Here is a 24,027-nt window from a genome sequence, read left to right on the forward strand (position 1 = left end):
AGGAGCTGAAATCCATACCGGCTGAATGCCTACACTTTAGAGGAGTTGCAACAGAAAGTGTGGTTGCCAGATCAGCCGTTCTCTCCATGCTATTCCATAACTAGCCAGAAGGGGGAGGCGGTGGAATATATTTTGCTATCCTTCAGAGGCGCTCAAGGCAATATAGGTAACAGTAACAGAGTTGGAAGGGACCTTGGAGGTCATCTAGTCCAACCCCCTGCTCACGCAGGAGACCTATACTAGGGATTCGAACTGCCAAACTGCTGACCTTTCTGATCGACAACTTCAGTGTCTTAGCCACTGAGCCACCGTAGCCCTCAACTTATGACCAATTCCTTAGTTATGACAGACAGACCTGGGCTAAAACCGAGATTCAAAGTTGGGATTTCCAAAGTCATGTGAATTTTCCAGCCAGCATGTTTTACTAATTGGTTGGGTGGACTTCAACTCCCAGAATCCCCCAGCCAGGATGCTTTAAGAGAGATGGACTCTGACTCCCCGAGTTCCATGCTGGCTGGGGAATGCCGGGAGCTGAAGTCCACCCAACCAATTAGTATTAATTTAACCTAAGCCTAATTTTTCATTCATTTTCATCCCCCTTCGTAGCTTGTCTCATCTCCCTCCTTTTCCCTGATTTCTAAGTCGCGAGAGATCCAAGCCACGGCATTTTTAAAAAATGTTTATTATTATTATTATCATCGTCGCCATTATTATCTCGAGATCTTCACTTTTTTTTTGTTCCCACATTTTAAAACCGGTTTCTCAAAAAAAAAAAAAAAAGAAAAGAAAAAGAAAATTAAAGGAAAAAAAAGGAGGCTGGAGTGATGTACAAATTAAAAACAGAAAAATGAAAATCAGTCGAGCCGCAGCGAACGGTTAGAAATCACAGGGGTGGGAGGGGGCCAGGGTGTGGGGGTGGGCACGGAATGGGGGGCAGGAAGGGATGAAGCCAACTAACCCGGGCAATATATACAGACAGGGACAGACCAAGAAATCAATGCACACCATTCATTAGGGAAAGCGGGGAGCGGACACTGCCAGAATTGTCTTCAGGCCATTTTTCTTTAATAAGGTTTCCTTTTCTTTTTTCCGTACGAAATACATCAAAGCATGCGATGACGTCGGCAGGGGGAAAAAAATTAAAAATCGAACCAAAACCCATAAAAATTGCACGCTGGATGAGAGGAAGGGTCTCTCGTGCATCCCAATTTTATTTTTGTGTTCCCTTTAATTTCCGCCCACCCACCCACCCTACGGCATCGTCTTTCGTCCCAGCTCTTTTTTGTCGGATCTTCAAGTCAGATTGTTCTGCAAACAGTTCACTTCTGCATCGTCTGGATTGCCTTTCCTGTTATCCAGCTTGGGCGAGGTGGAATTCTGAATGTTAAACGCTTCGTCGTCTTTGAGGCAGGATTTCAAGGGGTCCTGGAGTTTGTGGGGGGCACTGGGATCATCCTAAACGGATGGGGGATGGGACAGGACAGGAAGCGGGAGAGAGAAAGATCAGTTAGTTTCCAGGTGTCATCAGAACGAATCGGGGAGATGGTCGTACGGGACTCGCCCATTCCCTTCAAACCTGCTCTCAAACCCAGCAGCTACAAGATATGTGAACTTCAACTCCCAGAATTCCTCATGCCAGCTGTGGAATTCTGGGAGTCGAAGTCCACCCACTTTTTTGAGTCACGAAGGTTGAGAAACTCAGCTCAAAAGAATGCCCGTCCCGCCCTTGCCAGGTGCCTGGACTTCAACTCCCAGCATTCCTGATATCGGCTAGGGAATTCAGGGAGTTGTAGTCTACCTGTCTTCAAGTTGCCAAGGGGGAGAAACACTGCTTCTAGTTTATTTCCTTCCCAAAGCAGGGTGGAATAGCTCCCGAGTCGTTTCATGCCTTTAGTACAGGTAGTCCTCGTTTAGTGACCGTTCGAAGTTACACCAGCAAAGAAAAAAGTGACTTATGACCATTTTTCACGCTTACGACCATCACAACATCCCCACGGTCCTGCGATCCAACTTCAGATGATTGGCAACCAGCTCGTATTTATGACGGTCGCAGTGTCCCGGGGTCACGTGATCTCCCTTTCGCAACCTTCCGATGAGCAACGTCAAAGGGGGAGCCTGATTCACTTAATGACCATGTAACTCACTTAACAATGACAGGGATGCACTTAACAGCCGTGGCAAGACAGGCCGTAGCATGGAGCGCAGCTCACTTTGAACAAACATCTGGCTTAGCGACAGGAGATGTGGGGCTGAATTGCGGTCGTAAGGCGAGGAGTACCTGTATATATCCTAGCCAGGATGATATGTGCTTGCGCCGGCTTCTCCTTTCGATGCTGAAAACTGCCCTCGGACGACAAACATGCAATTTCATTGCAACTCCTTAAAGCAGCGCTGTCTTTTTTCTCAGGAAAGGACAGTGCTGCTTTAAAGAGCAGCTAATTACTGCCCTCCCAAGTGCAGTTTCTTTTTTTCTTTTTTCTTTTTGCAACCCAAGCCGTGTGCAGCCTTAGGGTCGCTCCAAGGACGGAACCGGAAGCGGCGATGCAGTTGTGAACATGCCCATGCGTTGGGTTATTCCTTGGACCCATCTCAACCCTTCCCTCTCTCTCTCTCTCTCTCTCTCTTCTCTCCTACCCTCTCCTCTCCTCCTCTCCCCTCTCTCCTTTCTTCCCCCTTTCTCCTCTCCTCTCTCCTTCATTCCATCCTACTTCCCTCCCACTGTCTCCTCTCCTCCTCCTCTCCCCTTTCTTCCCACTCTACTCTCTCCCTCCCTTTTCTCTCCTCTCCTTCACTCCTTCCTTCTTCCTTCCCTGTCTCCTCTCCACTCCTCCCAGGTTCCTACTTTCTTTCCTCCCTCTCCTCTCCTCGTCTTCCTCCACTCCTTTCTTCCCCTCTCCTCTCTCTCCCTTTCCTCTCCTCCCTCCTTCATTCCTTCCTACTTCCCTCCCACCCTCTCTATCCCTTCCTTTCTCCCTCCCTCCTTCTCCCTCCCTGTCCTATTTCCTTCCCTCCCTCTCCTTTTCTCTCCTCTCCTCCCATCCCCTTTCCATCCTCTCTTCTGTTCTCCTCCTCTGCCCTCTCCTTTCTTCTCCTCCCATTCCCATCCCTCCTCTCCTTTTTTTCTCCTCTCTTCTCCTCCCTCCCCTTCCCTCCCCTCTCCTCCTTAGGACACCAGCAACTGCAGAGAAGGGAGGCAGCCAATGCCCCCCAGCATTCTCCCACACCCACTCCTGAATTCCCAGTTCACCCAGTGTAGCTTCTGGCCAGGTACACACAGCCATCCACCACGACATCACGGATGAGGATGGAGACAAGCAGACGGGGGCAGAAGACACACGGACCCTGTGGAAGGGGGCTTAGACCCACTGCAGTGCCAGGGGAAAGAGAGGGGTGGGTAGACTGAAGAGAGGTGGGCAGGCTCCCCCAACGTCCCTCCCCTAAGATTTAAGGGCAGAGAGCAGGAGATTAGTAACCTTCATCCAAGCATTGATACCAATGATGGTTAGGAGGCCCTCAATATGTTCTCATGAAGTTTCCTTCCAAATCATGTGTCCTTCAGATGTTTAGAATTCAGTTCCCAGAATCCCCCAGCCAGCATGGCCTTTGCTGGTCATTCTGGACCTATCTTCTTCTCCCCACATCTTGATCATATCCCTCAATCTAAAGATAGCCCTGGAACTGCGAGAGGAACTTGTCCGATGCAATTGCCAAGGCAGTCGAGGATTGCCCTCAAAGCGAGAATCCTAAGCAGAGTTCAGTAAAAATTTATCGGGATGTGTTTGGGCAGCCCCAGTTTCCCCTGAAGCCCTTGAAATGAAGGGGTGCTACATGCTGAATATAGGGTGCAACTGATAATAAAGTTGTGATGCTACCATCTTCAACAGCTTTGATCGTTTGTGGAGATCAGGTGAGGATCGGAAGCCCCAGCAGCAGAACACACATGGGGAGAGAGGGGTGCTGCGTTGCTCGTGGTCCAACATCATGCAGGGACCCATAAGCTGTGGGGGGGGGGCGGGAAGGAAATCACCCTTAGGGAGGCAGACTTTGGAGCCCTGAAACAACTGGGCAACCTACCAGGGGTGTCACAGAGTTTGGTCCAAAAACTGATGGCTGAGATTGAAGCTCTGGATTATTTTTAGGTGACTTTCTGCTGGAATGGGGTACTCCCCGAGTTCCAAATGCCCCTCCCCCTCTGTTGGTTCTTCACCAGGCATGGGTGGGTGTCCATATAGATGAAAGGCAATATTTATAGCTTGGGGTTGAAATGAGGGGGTCTTGGAGGTCTCCGACCTGGATGGTTTTCTTGCAGATGTTTCATGATGTGTTGTATCTATCATTGAGTGTTGTACTTTATGATTCTTGATGAATGTATCTGTTCTTTTATGTACACTGAGAGCGTATGCACCAAGACAAATTCCCTGTGTGTCCAATCACACTTGGCCAATAAAAAATTCTAAATCTAATTCTAATTCTAATGACCCAACTAGGTGACAGCATCAGTGCTAGAAGGGAGAAGGGTTTGTTCTCTATTTTTATATAATCTCTTTTAGCACTGATGAGGTTCCCTAGTTGGGTCATGAAACGTCTGCAGGAAAACAACTCAGCTCCAAGAGCACAAAGGACTCCTCCGCCACCACTGCCACCGCCGCCTCTTCACGAACCTTCCTCCATTCTGTCATTCATGATGTTCCCTAACTGGGTCATGAAATGTCTGAGAGAGCACCAAGGACCCCACAATTCTCCTCCTCCTCCTCTCCACAACCCCTCCTCCTTTCTAATACTGTTAACTAGTTGAGTCATGAAACATATACAACAAAGGTAAACAACCCCAGCTCAGAGACCACCAAGGACCCCACAGTCCTTCTTATTCTCACCCAGTTTTGGCCATTTTTCGTTCTTGTCTCCTCCTCGTCCTGTCTCATTCATATCTTTGCCTACATTTGTACTTGCCTCCTGTCAAGAGTCGCTAAGATTCGAGCAAAGTGCAAATTAAATCAATACAATGCCAAGATGAATGCCTAGCTGGACTTTCCATCTTACTGCAGTCATCTCGATTTTTTTGGACCAAACTCGCTCAGCAGTGGCAACCCGGAATGACCTATTGAGGGTGCAGCCTCCAAATGGCAACCCAGATGGATCCCCTTAGGATGCAGCCTCCCAGGGGTGGACCAGGAGCAGCAGCAGCCAAGCCGAGCATGCTTGGGACAACGGAGACGGGACAGGGAGACAGGGTGGGGAGCGGGGAAAACAGCAGGAAGCATGCCGAAGGACGGGAGAGGTGAAGAAGACACGTTACCTGACATATAATGTTATCATAGTAAGCCAATGCACGAGCGTGGGGGGAGTGGTTACACGGGGTGTCACAAAATTTCCTTACATTTGGGTGCGATCCCTCGGCAATGGTGGAGAGGGAGAAGTTGTCGTTGTGTAGCTCCGAAGGGGTTCGGTATCTGCAGGGAAAAGAGCAAAGGGTAAGCGAGAGAGAGAGAGAGGAGAAGGATGGTCAATTCCAGAGAGACGCTTTTCTGGACAACCGGGTCTCGTAGGGAGAAGAGAGGGCCTCTGAGCATGTACAGAAGGCCAGCGGTTCGAGTGCAAACCTTCTGGGCCGTCGAAGCAGCTGGCGGGAATTCTTGGCTGGTCTCAGAAAAGCTAAGAAGGGTCAAGCATTGGTTTGGATTGGATGGGAGACAACCCAGTGATCCCACGGCTGTGCATGTATGCTCACACTTGCCTGTGTGTTTGTGTAAAGAAAACTTTTGGGAAAAAAGCACAAATTTTTTCAAAGATCTGTCTCCTGTCTTTCTTTCTTTCTTTCTTTCTTTCTTTCTTTCTTTCTTTCTTTCTTTCTTTCTTTCTTTCTTTCTTTCTTTCCTTTCTTTCTCTTTCTTTCTTTCTTTCTTCCTTCCTTCCTTTCTGTCTTTCTCACTCTTTCTTTTTCTCTTTCTTTCTTTTTCTCACCCTCTATCTCTGTTTTTTATTTCTCTGGTTTCTTTCTTTGTTTTGCTTTTTTTTTCTTACTTTCTCCTCTTTTTCTCTCTCTCTTCTGTGTTTTTCTGACTCTTTCCTTCTTTCTTTTTCTTTCTCTCCTTCCTTCTAATTCTCCCTTCCTTCCTTCCTTTTTTTCATCTTTTTTCTTTCTCATTCTCTTCTTTATTTCTCTTTTTATTTCTGTTTCTCTCTATTTCTCCCTTCCTTCCTCCCTCCTTTTCTTCCCTTCCCTTCCTTACAACTTAGCAACCCTGTGGCTAATTTGATCTCGGCAGTGAATCGCTTAACAAACATGTGACTGATCTAATCGCTGATTCAACTAATGACGGTGGCAAGAAGGTTCATAAAACGGGGCCAAAATTTCCTTTCAGAACCGTCTCGCTCAGCAGCAGAAATTTGGGGCGTTCGATGGCAGTCGTAAGTCGAGGCTTATCCATATTAACCTTTGCTTTATGAGATGGGTAAATCGTAGAAGGCCTTTGGAGGGACTGGGGTCTTTCTTGAATGCCCCCTTTTACGGGAGAGGGGTGTTTCTCTTTCCTGACCCCCAACCCCTTTTATAGGAAAAGCTTAAAAAGTTTTCTCTTGGCAACACAGAAAGGTTTCGAAAACATCCGTGGGTTTCTCTCTGCATGAATGAAGCCCCCCGCCCACACACACACACCCTTCCAGCTTTGCATTCAAGCCATCGCTAGCCCCAAATAGTTCCCCCTGGCAAACTAGCCTTTTTAACACCCCCCACAACTCCCCATCCCACTCCCCACAATACCACTCTCCCCCAAAGGGGGAACAGCCCTACGACCGTGGGAACCGGGCGTCTTTCCATTGCAGCCGGCTTTGTTCCCTTTCCCCTGACCTTTGACCCCCTCCCCCCCAGCGCTCAGTGCTGGAATCTTCCCAGAGACGCCCCCCCACCATCGTCCCCCAACCCTACACCACCCCTCCGTAAGACAATGCACCATCTGCTCTCAATGGGCTCAAATGTCCCTTTGCGGAAAAACTACCAAGGGACTTTGTGAAAATTCTCCCAGGCTCGGCAAAAGGAGGGAGGGGGGGAGAAAAAGGGGAGGGGGGGTTGGGGTCCTGCACTGGGGTCGCAGGAGGGGGGGATGGCTCATTTGCATCTGTGAACAAGTCCCGAAAGAAAAGGAGGAATGGGGGTGGGGGAAAGGACCATCCAGGCTGCTCCCACGATCTCTGTAAGAATGGGAATCTGCTGATTGCTATGCACGGAGTGCCAATGGTCAATCTCTGTCCACCCCACTGGGCCAGGGGAGGCTGTCACAGATCACTGGCTCCCAAATCTGGACATTTATTTTTTTAACAGAGAAGGCTGGACCTCAGGAGTTTGAGAAGCCAGGGGGAGACACCCCACATCTGCCAAGAGGGGGGGCTGTGGGGGGGGGCAAGCAAGCACTCCGTATTCTGGGAAACAAGAAAATGGTGTTTCCCTTAATCCACGAATGGTCTTCTATGAAACTCTCCTAGGGGCAGCCATTTAGCTACCAATGAAAGCACTTGATAAATGTAGTCCTCAACTTTACAACCGGCAATGGGGGTTGGACTAGAAGACCTCTAAAGTCCCTTCCAAACAATTTTCATTGATTGATGGTCTTTTATCCGAGGGTTATCCAAGACGCTGAGCCAGCAGGCTGTAACCAGAAAAACTGAGTGTGCCTCTGGGCCTTCGCGCCACATCCAACAACAGGTTGAACCGATGAACCGAGTTGGAAGGGACCTTGGAGGTCATCTAGTCCAACCATGGTGTGTGTACGTCCTCAACTGACCACACTTTGTTTAGAAACCGTTTGAAGTTACGACAGCGCTGAAAAAAAGAGGCTGATTTATTTATTATTTATTTATTAATCAAATTTCTATACCGCCCTACTCCCGGAGGACTCAGGGCGGTGAACAGCCAAGATAAAATACAAATAACACAAATATTAAAAGTCCCTTAAAATTATTAAATATTTTGGCCGAAACACAGATTAAAACACCCAATTTATACAATCAAACGAATTAAAAAATTTAAAAAGTAGAGTTAGGCCAGGCCAGCCTGCTGAAACAAAAAAGTTTTGAGAGCACGACGAAACGTGCGCAGTCCGGGATCTTCCGTATATCTGGGGGGAGCTCGTTCCAGATGGTAGGTGCCCCCACAGAGAAGGCTCTCCCCCTGGGGGCCGCCAGTCGACACTGTTTGGCTGACGGCACCCTGAGGAGCCCCTCTCTGTGGGAGCGTACTGGTCGGTGAGAGGCTATTGGTAGCAGAAGGCGGTCTCGTAAATACCCTGGTCCGATGCCATGGAGCGCTCTAAAGGTGGTAACAAAAATCTTGAAGCGCACCCGGAAGACCACCAAGAGCCAGTGCAGCTTGCTCAGGAAGGGGGTCACATGGGAGCGTCACATCGCTCCCATAACCACCCGCGCGGCCGCATTCTGGACCAGCTGGAGCCTCCGGATGCTCCTCAAGGGGAGCCCCATGTAGAGACCATTGCAGTAGTCCAGGCGGGAGGTGACAAGGGCATGAGTGACCGTGCGTAAGGAGTCCCGATCCAGAAAGGGACGCAACTGGCGAATCAGGCGGACCTGATCAAAAGTCCCCCTGGCCACCGCCGTCATGTGCTCTTCCAAAGACAGTCGTGAGTCCAGGAGGACACCCAAGTTGCGAACCCTCTCCGTGGGGGCCAATGACTCGCCCCAAATAGTCAGTGATGGCACCAACTGACTATATCGGGATGTCGGAAACCACAGCCACTCGGTCTTGGATGTGTTGAGCCTGAGTCTGCTTCTCCCCATCCAGATCCGCACGGCCTCCAGGCACCGGGACATCACTTCAAGGGCATCGTTGGGGTGGTCCGGGGTGGAGATGTACAGCAGAGTGTCGTCAGCGTACTGATGGAACCTCACCCCGAAACCACAGATGATCTCACCCAGCGGCTTCACATAAATGTTGAACAAAAGGGGCGAGAGGACCGACCCTTGTGGCACCCCACATACAAGGGGCCTCGGGGTCTGCCCCCCTGTCAACACAGATTGTGGCCGATCGGAGAGAAAGGAGGAGAACCACCGTAGGACGGTGCCCCCCACTCCCAACCCCTCCAATCGTCACAGCATGATACCATGGTCGATGGTATCAAAAGCCGCTGAGAGATCTAATAGGACCAGGACAGAGGAACAACCCCTGTCCCGGGCCCTCCAGAGATCATCCACCAATGCGACCAATGCCGTTTCCGTGCTGTATCCAGGCCTGAAGCCCGACTGGAACGGATCCAGATACGACGATTCATCCAGGTACTGATGACTGGTTTTCACACTTCCAGCATCCCCACCCCGGTCACATGATCAAAACTCGGATGCTTTGGCAACCAACTCATATTTATGACGGTTGTGGTGTCCTGGGATCACGTGATCCCCTTTGTGACCTTCCAACAAGCAACGAGGAAGCCAAATTCACTTCACAACCATGTGACTAACAAGTGCAGCGATTTGCTTAACAACGGAGGCAAGACAGCTGATACAATGGGGTAAAATTCATTTAACAAATGTCTCACTTAGCAACAGAAATTTGGGGTGCAATTGTGGTCATACATTGAGGACGAGCTGTATTTGTAGAGTTGCTTTATCCAGATTTCCTGGGGTCCTGGGTCCAACTTTTACGATGTTCCATTTGCTTTCGCGCCTAAGGAAGGACTAGAACTCCCAGTCTCCTGGAGATCGGCTCAAAGTCGCCCAGTTGCTTTCATCCCTAAAGCAGAACTAGAACTCCCAGTCTCCCGGTTTCTAGCCTGCTGCCTTAACTCTTCATACAAACTAGCTCTTGGGTGGCTCAGCATGGTTTCTCCTGTCTCAAAATAGCACGCCTGGTGCCTAGCCTTGGGCCATGAAAGCTAGGCGCCCTTCCCCGTGTGGTGGACAACCATCCCCACATTGGTCAACCGGACAAAATTGAGTTCGTCGCTTCCCACTTCTTCTCCTTTTACAAGTTAGTTGCAACGTTCTGCTTTTGGGAGAGGAACATGCTTCCACTCCTTGGCGGAACGGAGGGGACAATTTATCCTGGAAATTGATAGCTTGAAGAAACAACCAGCAATCAACAATCCAAGCATCTCCATCTTATCTACGGCCAAGTTGGCATCTTGCCCAGCAGAAGGTCCGTTCATAAATCAGAGACTTGAGAAGATGGATCTCTAAGGAGCTCGACTGCTAACAGCTGTGCTGGAAATGTCTCCTCTGGTGTAGCGACGCGGAGAACAACCGAGCAGAAAAATTGGTCCATGGGTGAGGAAGAATTCGTACGTCGACCAGTTTTTGAAGAAGACACCTGGGAAGGTGGATGGAGGTTTAGCTCAAGAATTATGGAGGAAGAAAGACTCACCATCTTTAGAGGAAGGGAAGGCACAGTGTGTGGGGATGACGAACAGAAGAGTTTGAAGGGACCTTGGAGGTCTTCTAGTCCTCCAAGGGTGAGAAATGAATGGGAGAAGGTCGAAGGTGGAGTTGAGAAGCTCAGGAGATGTTGGTGAGAGAAAGTATAATAGAGAATTGCAGAAGTACAGAGTTGGAAGGGACTTTGGAGGTCTTCTAGTCCAGCCCCCTGCTCGAGCAGGAGACCTTCTACCATTTCAGACAAATGCTTGTCCAATCTCTTCTTGAAGACCTCCAGTGATGGAGCACCTACAACTTCTGGTGGGAAGTCATTCTACTGGTTAATTGTCCTTAGTTCCAGATTGCTTTTCTCCTTGATGAGTTTCCATCCATTGCATCTTGTCCTGCTTTCAGGTGCTTTGGAGAAGACCCTTCCTTCTTCTATGGGGTAGGTCCTCAAATTTGGGAAGATGCTATCATGTCCCCCCTTCTTCTCACTAGACTAGATAGCCCCAATTCCTGCAACTGTTCTTCATGTTTCTCCAGGCACAACGTAAGGTTGCAACGAGTAGCTGTTGGCCAGAGTAACATCTGCCTGCTGCCTCTGAACCTTTAAGAGAGGGGGTCTTTTGAGAACAGGACCCCTTTGAGCATGTGGTGACTTTGGGCCCGTTGCTTTTGCTCTCTCTGAGCCCAACCCACCTAACAAGATTGTTGTGATGGAGAAAATAGGAGGAGGAAAGAGGAGGAAGGAGGCTCATCACTTTGAGTCATTGATGAGGGAGGCAGGAGAGAGAGGGAGGAAGGAAGGAGAGGGAGGGAGGGAGGAGAGAGAAAGGGAGAGTATGGAAGAAAGATGGGAAGGAAGGAGATGGGAGGAAGGAAGAAGGAAGGAAGAAAGAAGGGAGGGAGGAAGGAAGGAGAGAGGGGGAAGAAGGAAGAAAGGAGAGGGAGGGAGGGAGAGAGGAGAGGGAGAGGGAGAGTATGGAGGAAAGGTGGGAAGGAAGGAGATGGGAGGAAGAAAGAAGGAAGAACGAAAGAAGGGAGGAAGGAGGAAGGAGAGAGGGGGAGGAAGGAAGAAAGAAAGGAAGAAAGGAGATGGGAGGGAGGGAAAGAAGAAGGAGGGAGGGAGACCAGGAGGAGAGGGAGGAAGAGAGGTAGGAAAGGAAGAAAGAAAGGGGAAGGAAGGAAGGAGGTGGGAGGAAGAGGAAATGGGGGAGCAGTGGGAGGGAGGAGAGGGAGAGAGAGAGGTAGGAGAAGGAGACAGGGAGAAAGAAAAGGGGAGGAAAGAATGGAGGAAGGAAAGGGAGGGAGCGAGGGAGGGAGGAAAGGAAAGAAGGAAATGGACAGGAGGGAGAGAGGAAGGGAGGAAGGAGAGAGAGAGAGGGAAGGAAAGAGGGAGGGAGAGGGACGGAAGGAAGGAAGGAAGGGGGAGGGAGAGAGGAAGGGAAGAGGAAAGGAAGGAAAAGGAAGGAGGCAAGGAAAGGAGGAAAGGAGGAAGGAAAGAAGGAGAAGCAGGGAGGAAAGGAGGAGAGGGAGAAAGGAGAGGGAGTGAGAAAGAAAGGGCTACATCCAGGAGAGGATGTCTCCCTCCCTCCCTGCCTGCCACTCACTTGCTCTTCCGCAGCTTGAGGTTCTCGGTCTTGAGCAGGTAGAGCTTCTTGGCGAAGAAGACGGTCATCATGAAGAGGAGCAGGACCACCAGGGCGGCCGAGCCCACCGCCACGCACATCACCTGGAAGTCGGTCACGATGGACTCACAGCGCAGCCCCTTGTGCCAGATGTAGTCCTGGGTGTTGCACCTAAGAGGGGAAGGACCGGCAAAGGTTTGGACAGATCCCGCGCAATCCCCCATTCCGACTCAGTCTCCCTCCGCTTAGGGGCACAAATAAAGCCTCCCTGGAAGGAGGCAGTCTATCTTAAGGACAGAAGCTGGGGATAGATTGGACTCGCTGGCCTGTAAGAAAACACATTTTTTTTCCCCTCCACCCTCTTCCCATGCAAAATTCACATCCGGAGCGGGGTAGCGCTGTTTGCAATTAAATGAAGTGGGAAAAAATTAAATAATTTTTTTTTCAAAAAATCCTTAAAAATTATGAAAAAATGAAAAATGTAAGTAATAAAACATAAAATAATTAAATTAAATAAAAAACAAAAAATCCCAAAAAATTATTATAAATTATTTTAAATTCTATTAAAGTAAATTAAACAAATGAAAATAAAGTAAATTAAATAATAAAATTAATTAAATAAAATTAATCTAAAGTAAATAATTAAACTAAATTTAAGTAAATTAAACTAAAGTGAACTAAACAAACTAAAATAAGTTAAATTAATTAAATAATAAAATAAAACAAAATAATTAAAGAGTAAAGTAAAGAAAAATAAATTAAATCAAATAGTAGTTAAATTAAATTAAATTAAATTATTAGGATCTTTTGTGACCTATGTGAAAAGATTTGGTATTACATAAAATCTCCAAGTGGAAGTGCCGCTATAGGTAATCCTTTACTTATGACTGCCACTGAGCCCAACATTTCTGTCGCGAAGTGAGACAGCAGGGAAGGGAGTTTTGTGTCTTTCTATCACTTTTCCAGCCACCGTTGTTAAGTGAGTGACACAGTGGTTAAGTGAATTGGGATTCCTAATTGCTTGTCAGGAGGTTGCTAAAGGGGTCACATGACCCCCAAACTCGGCAACCGTCATAAATATGAGCCTGTTGCCAAGCATCTCAATTTTGGATCATGTGACCACGGGGATGCCGAAAATGTCATAAATGAGAAAATCAACCGTCATTTTTTCAGTGCTGTCATAACTTCAAACAGTCACTAAGCGAATGGTTGTAAATTGAGGACTAGTCAAGGACTATTTTTCACTTTATTGAAGTAACAGGGCAAAAAGGATTATAGGTAGTCCTCTACTTACAGCAGTTCATTTAGTGATCGTTCAGAATTATGACGGCAGTGAAAAAAAGTGACTTTGGCCATTGCCACATCCCCGCAATGCCCTTGTGGCAACGGACTCATATTTATGAGGGTCCCGCAATCCCCTTTTTGCGACCGTCCGGCCAGCACAGTCAATGGGGGAAGCCCGATTCACTGAACAACGATCTGACTAACTTCGCCACGGCTGGGATTCACTTAAGGACGGTGTGACCGACTAAATGACACCAGGGATTCGCTTAAACATGGGTGGGCGGAAAAGTCGTTAAACGGGCCCAAACTCACTTAACGACTCTTGCGTTCAGTGCGAGAAATTTTGGGCTCCGTTGCAGTCGTTAAGTCCAAGGATTACTTGTATTATGCTCAGGAGACCAATTGAAAAAAGAGACAGATCTTAAATTCATATTATTATTATTATTATTATATAATATTAATATTATATGATTCATCCTGATATTTTAGACTTATATATTTCCTTCTTATATGTTATTACATAGGTTGGCAGCGTGCCCACTGTTATATGGGTAGTCCTCGACTTACAACCATATTAAAGCCCAAAATTTAAGTCGTTAAGTGAGGCATTCGTTACGTCTTTAGTTTTGCCCCCTTCAAATGAAGGGGGAAAAACCATTGTTAAGTGAATCACATCAAAATGAACTTTGTAAAGCTTTGTGAACGTCTCACATAGCAACCCGTCTTTAAGTGAACCGGGCTTTCCCATTGACTTGGCTCGTCCAACGGTCACAAAAGGGGATCATATGACACTGGAACCATCATAAGTACGAGTTTGAACTCTGATCCCGTGACCACAGGGAGGCTACAATGGTCGTAAGTGTGAAAAATGGTCATAAGTCACGTTTTTCAGTGCCGCGGGAACTCAGAACGGTCACTAAACGGGCTGTCGTAAGTCGAGGACTTCCTGTATGGGGTCTCCTGTTTGAGCAGGGGGTTGGACTAGAAGACCTCTGAGGTCTTTTCCAACTCTATGATTCTACATTCTATGTATCTTCCATCTTGGCTGGAGCTACTTGGAATCTGCGGAACTCCCGGCCAATAGATCTCTGCAAAATCCACAGCTCGAAATGATGCTCAACCGGCCTGCCCAACCTCGACAGACTACAAAGCTCATTGTCCCCGGCTTCAGGATCTCCCCATGGAGATCTGGAGATCTGAATTCAATTCTGACCGCGGTTTCTGACCTCCTGGCTGGACGACCAAGCGGATTAACGGCTTCGGACGGCTTTGACCTAATTCCAGCAGAGGGGGAGCCCGGAGGACTCCGAATACCATCTGCCTGCTTCTGGGAGAGAGGGGAGGGGGTGGTGGTCTTCCCCCATCTGTGGAATTCAGGGTAGAGGGTCTGCAAAGAGGATGGCCTCCATGCACGGAGCCTGGAACCTAGTCCTCGAGTTACGACCGTTCATTTAGTAACCATTTGATGTTACCACAGCACTGAAAGAAGCGACGTAGGGCCGTTTGTTTCACCATTACGACTGTCGCGGCCTCCCCATGATCCAAATTCAGACGGAGGGCAACCAACTCATACTTATGACGGTCGCAGCGTCCCGGGGGGAGGGAAAGGCTAGGGTTCGTCCCCATTTTGCAATGAGAAAAGTCCAGGGGGGAGTCCCGATTCGCTTAACAACCGGGGGTGAAATGGGGCATAACTCCCTTAGTGAATGTCTCACCAAGTAGTGGAAATTGAGGGGGGGGGGGAAATGGACGGTGGTCGTATGTTGAGGACTTCCTGTATCAGTTTCACATTTGGGGAGGGGGAGTCCCCCCCCCAAGGTAGCGGCAAGGGATCAGTCTTTGCTCCCCCCCCCCACCTGTGGGGAGCCCGGTCTCCTGAGAGGAGGGGGCATAATGGAAAGCAAATTGGTGGATTATGGGTCCTTTGATCCGTTTCTCTTGGAGGGACCCTGCACCAATGGTGAAATTCAAATTTTTTTTACTACCAGTTCTGTGGGCGTGGCTTGGTGGGCATGGCAGGGGAAGGATACTGCAAAATCCCCATTCCCACCCCATTCTGGGACCAGCCAGAGGTGGTGTTTGCCGATTCCGCTACTTGTTCTCCGAACTACTCAAAATTTCCGCTACCGATTCTCCAGAACCCGTCAGAACCTGCTGGATTTCACCCCTGTTCTGCCCTCTGGATTTTGTAGGACTTGGGGGAGAGAAATGGCATCCCCATATAGGGCCCCAAAGCGCCCCATTAAAGGGCAGGGGTCCCCGGCTCAGGGAGCGGCTCCAAGAGCCCCCCACCCCAGAAGAACAACCGGTAGATCCTTATTGCTGTCTTCCCTGCTGGATGGGTTGGATTACGCCTCCCATTGTCCCCTGCTGGCAGGCCTGGGGGAGAGGAAGATGGGGTCTGTAGTCCCAAGGAAGGGCGAAGTACGTACCTTCGTGGGTCTGGTACAGGGAGTCCTTGTTTAATGACCATTCGAAGTTACAACAGCGTGGAAGAAAGTGACCGATGGTCGTTTTTCACACTTACGACGGGAGCGAAATTCCCGCGGGCACCACCTTCCGACGAGCAAAGTCAAGGGGGGGGGGAAGCCCAATTCACTTAACGGCGGTGTTCCCAACTTCATGACAGCAGGGATTCGCTTAACCACGGCCAGAAATGTCATAAAATGGGGCGAAACTCAACGACTGTCTCACTTTGGGGCGGAATTACCACCGTAAATTGAGGACGGCCTGTCTCAACATTAGATTTGAGGAAAAGTCGTCCGATGGGGCAAAACTTACCTGTCTCGCTTAGCGATGTAAATGTTGTGCTTGCATTTGGTCGTAAGTTGAGGACTACCTGCCTTGCGACCCCCATCCCTGTGAGGCCAGCCATGTTACGCCCGGAAGGACCAGGCAGCCATGTTACGCCTGGAATGATTATTTGGGGAGGGGGCGTTTTTCGAGAGTCTGAGGTCCAGAGGAATTGAGATGGGGGGGTTGGTCATGAGGGGGACAAGGTCAAAGGTGACCCCCTCCCATTCTGAGACAAAGATGAGGCTGGGGAGAAAAGGGGAGGGGTCTCTTGGCTTCAGCCTGTCCCCCCCCCCCCGAATGCTGTGTGTGAGACCCTCAGAAACCCCATTTTGAGTCTGGGGGCAGCTGAGGGGGGTGGGAGGGAGAGTGGAGGGGAAAGAGGGAGGGGTTCTTTCTTCCTTGCCCGGCCACGGAGGGTCTCAAGAGGGAGGGGAGAGGTCTTTCAATACCCCCCACCCTAAATCCCTCTCTCCTTAATCCCCTTTGTTTTAATGACTCTCAGCATCAATTAAACCTCTGTGAAGTAAGGAGGCCCATTGGCATACGGCGAAGCGGAACTCCTGAACACGTGCAGAGTGTTTTTGAAGCAGTGTGGTGGTGTCCATGTGAGAATTGAGCAGGGTGCTTTCATGAACAGAACAGAATAGGTAGAAGGGACCTGGGAGGTCATCTAGTCTAACCCCCAGCTCAAGCAGGAGACCCTAGGAGACCCTAGGACCTAGCCGTAGACCATTCCTCTCTCTCTCTCTTTCTTTCTTTCTTTCTCTCTTTCTGTTCCTTTATCATTCTCTCTTTCTCTTCCTCTCTTTCTTACTTTCTCCCTCTCTCTCCCTCTCCTCTCTCTCACTCATTCTCTCTTTTCTACTTCTTGTTGTTTTCCTTCACTCCTCTCTCTCCTTCTCTCTCCTTCTCTCTATTTCTCCTTCTCTCAGTTTTTCTTCCACTCTCCTTCTCTCTCTGTCCTTCTTTCTCTTTCTCTCTATTTTCTCTCCTCTCTTTCACTCTTTCTCTCATCTCCTCTTAGTCTTTCTCTTTCTCTCTCTACTCTTTCCCCTTCTCTTTCTCTCTCTCCCTCTCATTCTGTCTCCCTCTTTCTCTCGTTCTCCCTCTTTCTCATTTTATTTCTCTTTTTCTCACTCTCCTTCTCTATCTCTTTCTCTTTCTCCCTTTCTCTCATTCTCTCTTTCTCTCTGCCTCTTTCCCATTCTCTCCTCTTATTTTCTTTCTATTCCTTTCTGTTTTTCTCTCTTTCTCTCTTTCTCTATCTCTCTCCCTCTCTTTCTCTTTCTTTTTCTGTTTCTCTCATTCTTTCTCTCTTCCTCTCATTCTCTCTCCCATTCTCCCCTCTTTTCTTCCTATTTCTTTGTTTTTCTCTCTTCTTTCTGTCTCTCTCCCTCTCTCATTCTCTCTCATTCTTTCCCTCTTTCTCTCATTCTCTTTTATCTCTCTCATTCTTTCTCTTTTCATTGTTTCTCTCATTGTTTCTCTCTCCCTCTCCTTCTCTCTCTCCTTCTCCCTTTCTCCTTCACTCTCCTTCTTTCTTTCTATCTCCCTCTGTCTCCTTCTCTCTCTCTCTCTCTTCCCTTCTCTCTCTGCTGGGGTAGAGTAGGGTGGTGGCAGCATCTGCACTGCTTTCGGGACTCCATTTACCTGGGAGACAAACATGTGCAGAATGTACATGTGTGAACCATAACGAGGTGTGTGTGTGTGTGTGTTTCAGAGACTAGACAGGGACCCCCGCAACCTTCCCCCCCCAAAAAAACTAGCTCTCAAATCCCTCCCCCTGGGGCCAAAGTCTCCTTTGTGTGCATTGAACCTTCCTCTGAAGTTTAAAAGACATCCCACCTAGCTTCCTCTGCTTGAAAGTAAGGGGGGGGTGTCTCTGTGTCATCCCCCCAAATCTTCCCCTCTGGAAATCTGGCAGCCCAGGGGGACCCCTGGCCCTTTTCCAGCCCCCCCCCACTCACCTGCAGAAGGCCCCCAGGTTCTCTACTAGGTAACACTGCCCCCCGTTGTGGCAATAACTTGGGAAGGTGTCGCAAACCGACTTGCAGGTCGCATTGTGTCGGGTGTAGCCGATGCGGCATTCAGTGCCGTTCTCCGGGATGCCCGTTTCCCGGGCTGGATCCCCTGAAACCGGTCCGGAGACGGTTCGTCCGCTGCCCCCTGAAATGACAAAAGTCTGCAACGGGGGAAGGAGAAATCGGCGGACAGTGGGCTCTGCGCCGGGGAGTTTGGTGTGGATTTTGGGGGGTGTGGGCGTTGGGACCAGGGGGTCCTTCCCTTCCTCCTCTTCCTCTGCGGCCCCTGCCTCTTCTTCCTCCTCTTCCTCCTCCTCTTCTTCCTCCTCCGGCTCCTCTTCCTCGTCGCCATCGGTGTAGAAGGAGGTCGTGGGGTAAAAATCCAACTCGTCGAAAGGGCTGAACTCGTCGTAAAGGTCGCGGAAGGGCCACGAGACCCCTTTGTCCACAGGGGGCTTCGTTTTGGTCGAGTCCATGCCAGGCCCACGCAAAGCCCCCCCGTCGAAAAGGTCATAATAATCAACGTCAATAATCTCTGAGGCCAGTGGGTCGGAGGAAGGGGTCTGCATGGATTTGACGGCAGGGGGCGCCACAGAAGGGAGGGTCTCCAGGTTTGGGCTGCGGCTGTAGGGCTCTTCCTTTGGGCCCAGGACGCCCCCAGCTCCTCGCGGGGTCTCGGTGGCTTGGGGGTCGCGTGTGGATCGTGTGGGTTTGAGCAGCAGGTCTCTCTCACGGCCAAGCGGGTTGAAATCGTGCGGGGGAAGCGCCGTGGCCCACCCAGGATTTGTGGATGTCTTTGCGTGCGGGTCTCCGCTACCCACGTCTTCTTGGCTGCCCAGCCCAGCTTTGCCTCGGTCGAAAAGCCGCCAGGTGCCGTCTTCTGCCCGGCCTGGGGGAGCCACATGTGGGGCGGCCGAGGAAGCTTCTGCACTGGGGTCTGGGTGCGAATCACTCCCCGCCATCTCCCGCGCTGTCCGCCGGGAGCAGCCGGGGCAGAGAACTGGTTGGGTTTTGGGCTCCCACGCAGGTTGCTGGACCTGCGTGGGAGGCAAAGCGGGGGGCACCAGCTGGGACTCCTTGGCCCGGGCCGGTTGCAGGGACGACACCTGGCCTGTGGAGGCGTTGCCCCCAAACCTGGGGGTCTCTGCAGGGGGAGATGGACTCTCTTTCATGGCGGGATGGCTGCTGAGCAGGGGGGGCTCTTGGCTGTTCCTCCAGAGGGGTCCTGATACTTTGGGGTCACCTGGGAAACTCGGACGGGGCTCAGAGGCTGCAAGGAAGGAAAGCAAACACGTGGCACACAGGGGGGTCTCTCTCTGGCTGCCCCCCCTCCCCATGACAACTCTACCCCCCCCCTTCGGTTAAGCACACACGCCTCCATGGGAGTGGGGAGTGGGAACCCCAAGGGGCTTTTCCCAAGGAGGGAGGGGAAGGGAGCAAAAAATACACCCTTTTTTAATCCCAGCACTGTGCGGCTGTGCCACGCGTGGCAAAAATAGCAGCAGTTCCCACACAGACTGATTCATTCTTTGGATTCTCTCGCCTTCTTCGGGAGCCGTAGTAAAGAGGGATTAATTCCCAGGAGGTGTGGCTGGGAGGGAGGGAGGGAGGGAGAGGAACAAGGAGGGAGGGAAGGAAGGAGGGAGGGAGGAAGGAAGGAAGGAAAAATGGAAGGAAGGAAAAATGGAAGGAAGGAAAAGAGACAGGGAGGGAGGGAAGAGGAAGGGAGGGAGGGAAGGAAGGAAAGGAAGGAAGGACAGATGAATGGAAAGGAGGGAGGGAGGGAAGGAGGGAGGGAGGAAGGAAGGAAGGAAAGGAAGGAAGGGCAGATGAATGGAAAGGAGGGAGGGAGGGAAGGTGGGAGGAAGGAAGGAAGGAAAAATGGAAGGAAGGAAAAGAGCAGGGAGGGAGGGAAGAGGAAGGGAGGGAGGGAAGGAAGGAAGGAAAGGAAGGAAGGACAGATGAATGGAGAGGAGGGAGGGAGGGAAGGAGGGAGGGAAGGAGGGTGGGAGAGGAAGAAAGAGGGAGGGAGGGAAAGAGGGAGGGAGGAAGGACAGATAAATGGAAAGGAGGGAGGGAGGGGAAGAAGGAAGGAAGGAAAGAAGGAAAGGAGGGGAAGGAAGGAAAAAAGGGAAGAAAAAAAGACAGTGGGAGGGAGAGAAGGAAAAGAAGGAAAGAAGGAAGAACGGATGGGAAGGAGGGAGGGAGGGAAGGAAGGAAGGAAAGAAGGACAAAAGGAGCGAGGGAAGGAAGAGGGAGGGAGAAAAAAGGTGGAGGGAGGGATGGAAGGAAGGAAGGATAGAAGGAGGGAGAGAGGGAAGGAAAGAAGGAAAAAAGGAAGGAAAATGAAGGAGGGCTGGAGAAGGAAGAAGGAATGGAGGGAAGAAAATGGAAGAAGACAGGGAAGGGAGGAAGGAAGGAAGGAGGGAGGGTTGAGGAAGGAAGGGAGGTGGTAGGGAAAAAATGGCAGAAAGGATTGGAGATGGGAGGAACGGTGGGAAGAAGGGAGGAGGGATGGAGGAAAGAAAATGGAAGAGAAACAGGGAAGGGAGGAAAAGGAAGGTGAGAGGGAGGGTGGTAGAAAAGAAGGGAGAAGGGATGGAGTGAAAAAATGGAAAAGAGAACGAAAGGGTGGAAGGAAAGAGGGAGGGAGAGAAGGAAGATGAAAGGGAGGGAGGGAGGAAAATGGAAGAGAGGACAGGGAAGGGAGGAATGAAGGAGGGAAAATGAAGGAGGGAAAGAGGGAAGGGAAGGAAGGAGGGAAGGCAGGAAAAGAGGGAGAGAAGAAGGGAGGAAGGAGAGATGGAAAGAGGCAAAAGGAAGTTAAGAGAGGGAAGGGATGAAGGAAGGAAGGAAGAAGGGAGATGGAGAGAAAAGGAAGGAGGGTTGGAAGGAGGGAAGAAGAAAGAAGGGAGGGAGAATGGCAGGGAAGAAGGAAGACAGGAGGGGAGGGGAGGAGGGACAGTAGAAGGGAAATGAAAGAGAAGGAAGGGAGGGAGAGGGGGAAGGAAGATAAAAGAAGGGGTGGAAAGGAAGGAAGGAAGGCGGGAGGGAGGAAAGGGGGAAAAGGAAGGCAGGAAGGAGAGAAGCAGGGAAGAAGAAGAGGAGGAGGGAGGGAAGGAGGGAAATAGAGAGGGAGGAAAATGAAAAAGAAGGAAATAAGGGATGGAGAAGGAAGGAAGAAGGGAAGAGGAGCAGAAGGGAAGGAAGAAGGAAGGAAAAGAGGGGAGGGGAGGAAGGATGAAAAAGAACGAAGGAAAAAAGGATGGAGGGAGGAAAGCAGGGGCTTGCAGTGAGGGAGGGGCACACCTGCAGAATCCCCCCCCGTTTTTTGGGGGTGGTCTCGCCCCTTCTTCAAGAAAAATTCATCTGGGGTTCTTTTCGCTGGGGGTGGGGAGATTGCAACCAAGCAGACAAGCCGCTCCCCTGCCCCCAAATACAGGCCTCCCTCCCCACTTTGCAAAGACCCTTCCCATAATTCCGACGCCCCCCACCCAAAAAAAGAAAAAAAAGAGAAAGGGGTGAATGTTTCTGTGTGTCTGTGTTTATAGGGCGGGGTGGGGTGGGGCGGGCTGATTTTCTGCACATGGCCAGGAACCCACAAACCGTTTCTGGGGATGCCGCCCTCCGCCCCTTCCCCCTCTTGTCCCCTTCCTCTAATTCTATTCCTCTTCGTGAAATGATGGCCAGCTTGTATGAAACACCTTCGGCTGTCCTGACTGGGGATGTTGGGCTTTGTAGCCCGGTCCGTTTGAGAAATAGCGGGATGGGGAAGTGGGGGGGGGGAGAATAGGACCCCTCCCCTTCTTGGCTCCCACAGCCGCCCACCCCCCTCCCGGGAACCCCCGCCTTTCCAGGCGAAAGGGACTCCAACGGCAGCCTCCCTCTCAAAGACGCTGATTGACAGCTGGGGAGGGGGGAGACCCCTTTTTTCCGCCGCCCCCTCCCCTAAATCTAGAGAACCCCGAGATTTCCGCAACCGCCCCCTCCCCCTCCAGTCCCTACGGTTGGAATTGGCCGGGTGGGGGGGCGTGCTGCGATTTTAGCGCGACCCTCTCCTCGCATCTCTTCCAAGGATGCTCAGTGTGGATTTAGGGGACACGTGTCAGGGGGACAAGAGCCCAACGCCCCCACCCTCGTCATTCCCCCCTCCCCATTGCTCACCCACCCAAATCCGAGCGGGAAGGAGTCCAGAAAGACCCCAGCCCGCATTTAAGGCAAAGACCCCTCCCCATTTCTTTGGCCGGCTTTACCAATGTGGGGAACGGTCTGGGGGGCTAGGAGGGACCTCTCCACGGATTCTCGAGACCCCCCCATCTTCCAGGCCCACCTACCCGCCAGCAGCAACGCCAGGAGGAACAGCCGGGGGGCGGCGGGAGGCGACCCCATCCTCACCGCGGGGCTCTGGGCTCGCCCGCCGGACCGACCGCGCCCCCTGCCCGCCTGCCTCCCCTCCGCGATCAGCGCTCCGCCGCCGCCGCCCCGCCGCTCCTCCGCCGCCCCATCATCCGCGGCCGCCTCGCCTCCAGCATCAGCGCCGAGTGGCCAGCCGCCTCCTGAAGTGGGGGGGGGGAGAGAGGAGGAGGGGAGGGGGCGGCGCTTGGGGAGGGGGAGGAGGAGAGAGGGGAGAGGAGGGGGATAGAAAGAGGGAGAGGGAGGGAGACCCCCGCAGAGGCCGAAATAGCAGCAGCAGCCCCACCCACGCCCATCATCCCCGGCCAGTAGGAGACGGGGCTGGAGGAGGGAGATGGGCTTTGGAGTCTTTCCCCTGGGGCCGGGGGCTGAGCCGCGCCGGCAATCTCAGGCTTGGCTGATCGTGGGAATGGAGCTGGGATTCGCACGGGGCTGAGAGATCGGGACTCGCGCCCAACGGGATTGAGCCAAAGGCAGACATCTCCAGCCACTGGATTCAAGGCTGGGATCCCTCTGGCTTGGGGGAGTGCGGGGGGGCGGGGAGGGAGAGACCGTGGGAAGAGTAGTGGGCTTCTGGGGGGGACCTACAGGGCCCCCAGGAGTGGCCTCTCGGTGGATCCTTGGCTGGATTGGGACTGAGACTAGGCTGGGACTCGGAGCTTCGGTGCTTTAGTGCCTTGTGGAAACTCAGCTTTGACTCCCAGAATCCCCTTGCCAGCATGTTTTAAGAGGGGAGCACTTCAACTCCCAGAATTCCCCAGCCAGCATGGGGGGAATCCTGGGAGTTGCAGTCCCCCGTGCTTAAAATAGTACTGCAATTGGTGAATGAGGTTGGGCCATCACAGAGTAGCTGTGTCAGTCACCAATCAGAAGGCAACTCCAAAGCCCATGATGCTGGGCTGCCTCAGCCTTTCCAATCCACGCCCCTGGTAGAAACTGCCACTCGAGGATTGCACAGCACGGAGGCCCACTGGAGCCCTCCTTTCCCTGTCAATCAAGGAATCTCTGTTCCTGTGGCTGGATTAGACTGGAACTCCATAAATGCCCCAATTCATGACTTTTCTTAGAGCAGTGTTTCTCAACCTTGGAAGCTTGAAGATGGGTGGACTTCAACTCCCAGAATCCCCCAGCCAGCAGCGCTGGCTGGGGGATTCTGGGAGTTGAAGTTCACCCATCTTCAAGCTTCCAAAGTTGAGAAACACTGCCTTAGAGCAACTCGGAGAGAAGATGGTACCAGTCATGGCAGTTCCTTCTTTGGGGAAGTCCTTGACTTTGGGGGTCTTGGGGGGGGGGTTCTTTTCTTAGCCAGTTTTTTGGGGAACCACCCGGGAGCAAGAAGCTGGGTGATGCAAAGCAGATCTGGGTTCAGATCCTGCTCAGCCTGGGAGATAGACAGGAATCTTATCTTTAATTCGGCCAAGAGGAATGGATCAATCGCGGAGACAAATCCATCAGTAATCGGGAAGATGCCACAATTGTCTTGCTTCCTTCATCAAATGCTGGTCATATTTGGCTTAGTGGAGAAA

The 24,027-nt window shown here is 51.2% G+C and overlaps 1 protein-coding gene across 3 annotated transcripts; it reads right to left on the reverse strand.

Annotated features, from left to right (window-relative positions):
• Nucleotides 1–1,011: 1,011 nt before the first annotated feature.
• CSPG5 (chondroitin sulfate proteoglycan 5) lies at nt 1,012–22,796 on the reverse strand. Of its 3 annotated transcripts, none has more exons than XM_034430527.3 (5): nt 22,423–22,796; nt 18,035–19,358; nt 11,970–12,158; nt 5,378–5,450; nt 1,012–1,455 (listed from the first exon to the last, which is right to left on the reverse strand). In XM_034430527.3, the coding sequence occupies exons 1-5, from the start codon at nt 22,475–22,477 to the stop codon at nt 1,294–1,296; spliced, it is 1,803 nt and encodes a 600-aa protein (XP_034286418.3). In that variant the 5' UTR covers nt 22,478–22,796; the 3' UTR covers nt 1,012–1,293. The 3 variants fall into 3 exon arrangements, with proteins under 3 accessions (XP_034286418.3, XP_087750406.1, XP_087750405.1); XM_087894280.1 differs by having other exon boundaries at nt 5,297–5,450; nt 22,423–22,650; XM_087894279.1 differs by lacking the exons at nt 1,012–1,455; nt 5,378–5,450 and adding an exon at nt 7,825–10,312 and having other exon boundaries at nt 22,423–22,649.
• Between the last annotated feature and the right edge of the window lie 1,231 nt (nt 22,797–24,027).

This window comes from Pantherophis guttatus, chromosome 4, assembly GCF_059756535.1.
Source record: "Pantherophis guttatus breed Tessera chromosome 4, ASM5975653v1, whole genome shotgun sequence".
Lineage (NCBI taxonomy): Eukaryota > Metazoa > Chordata > Lepidosauria > Squamata > Colubridae > Pantherophis > Pantherophis guttatus.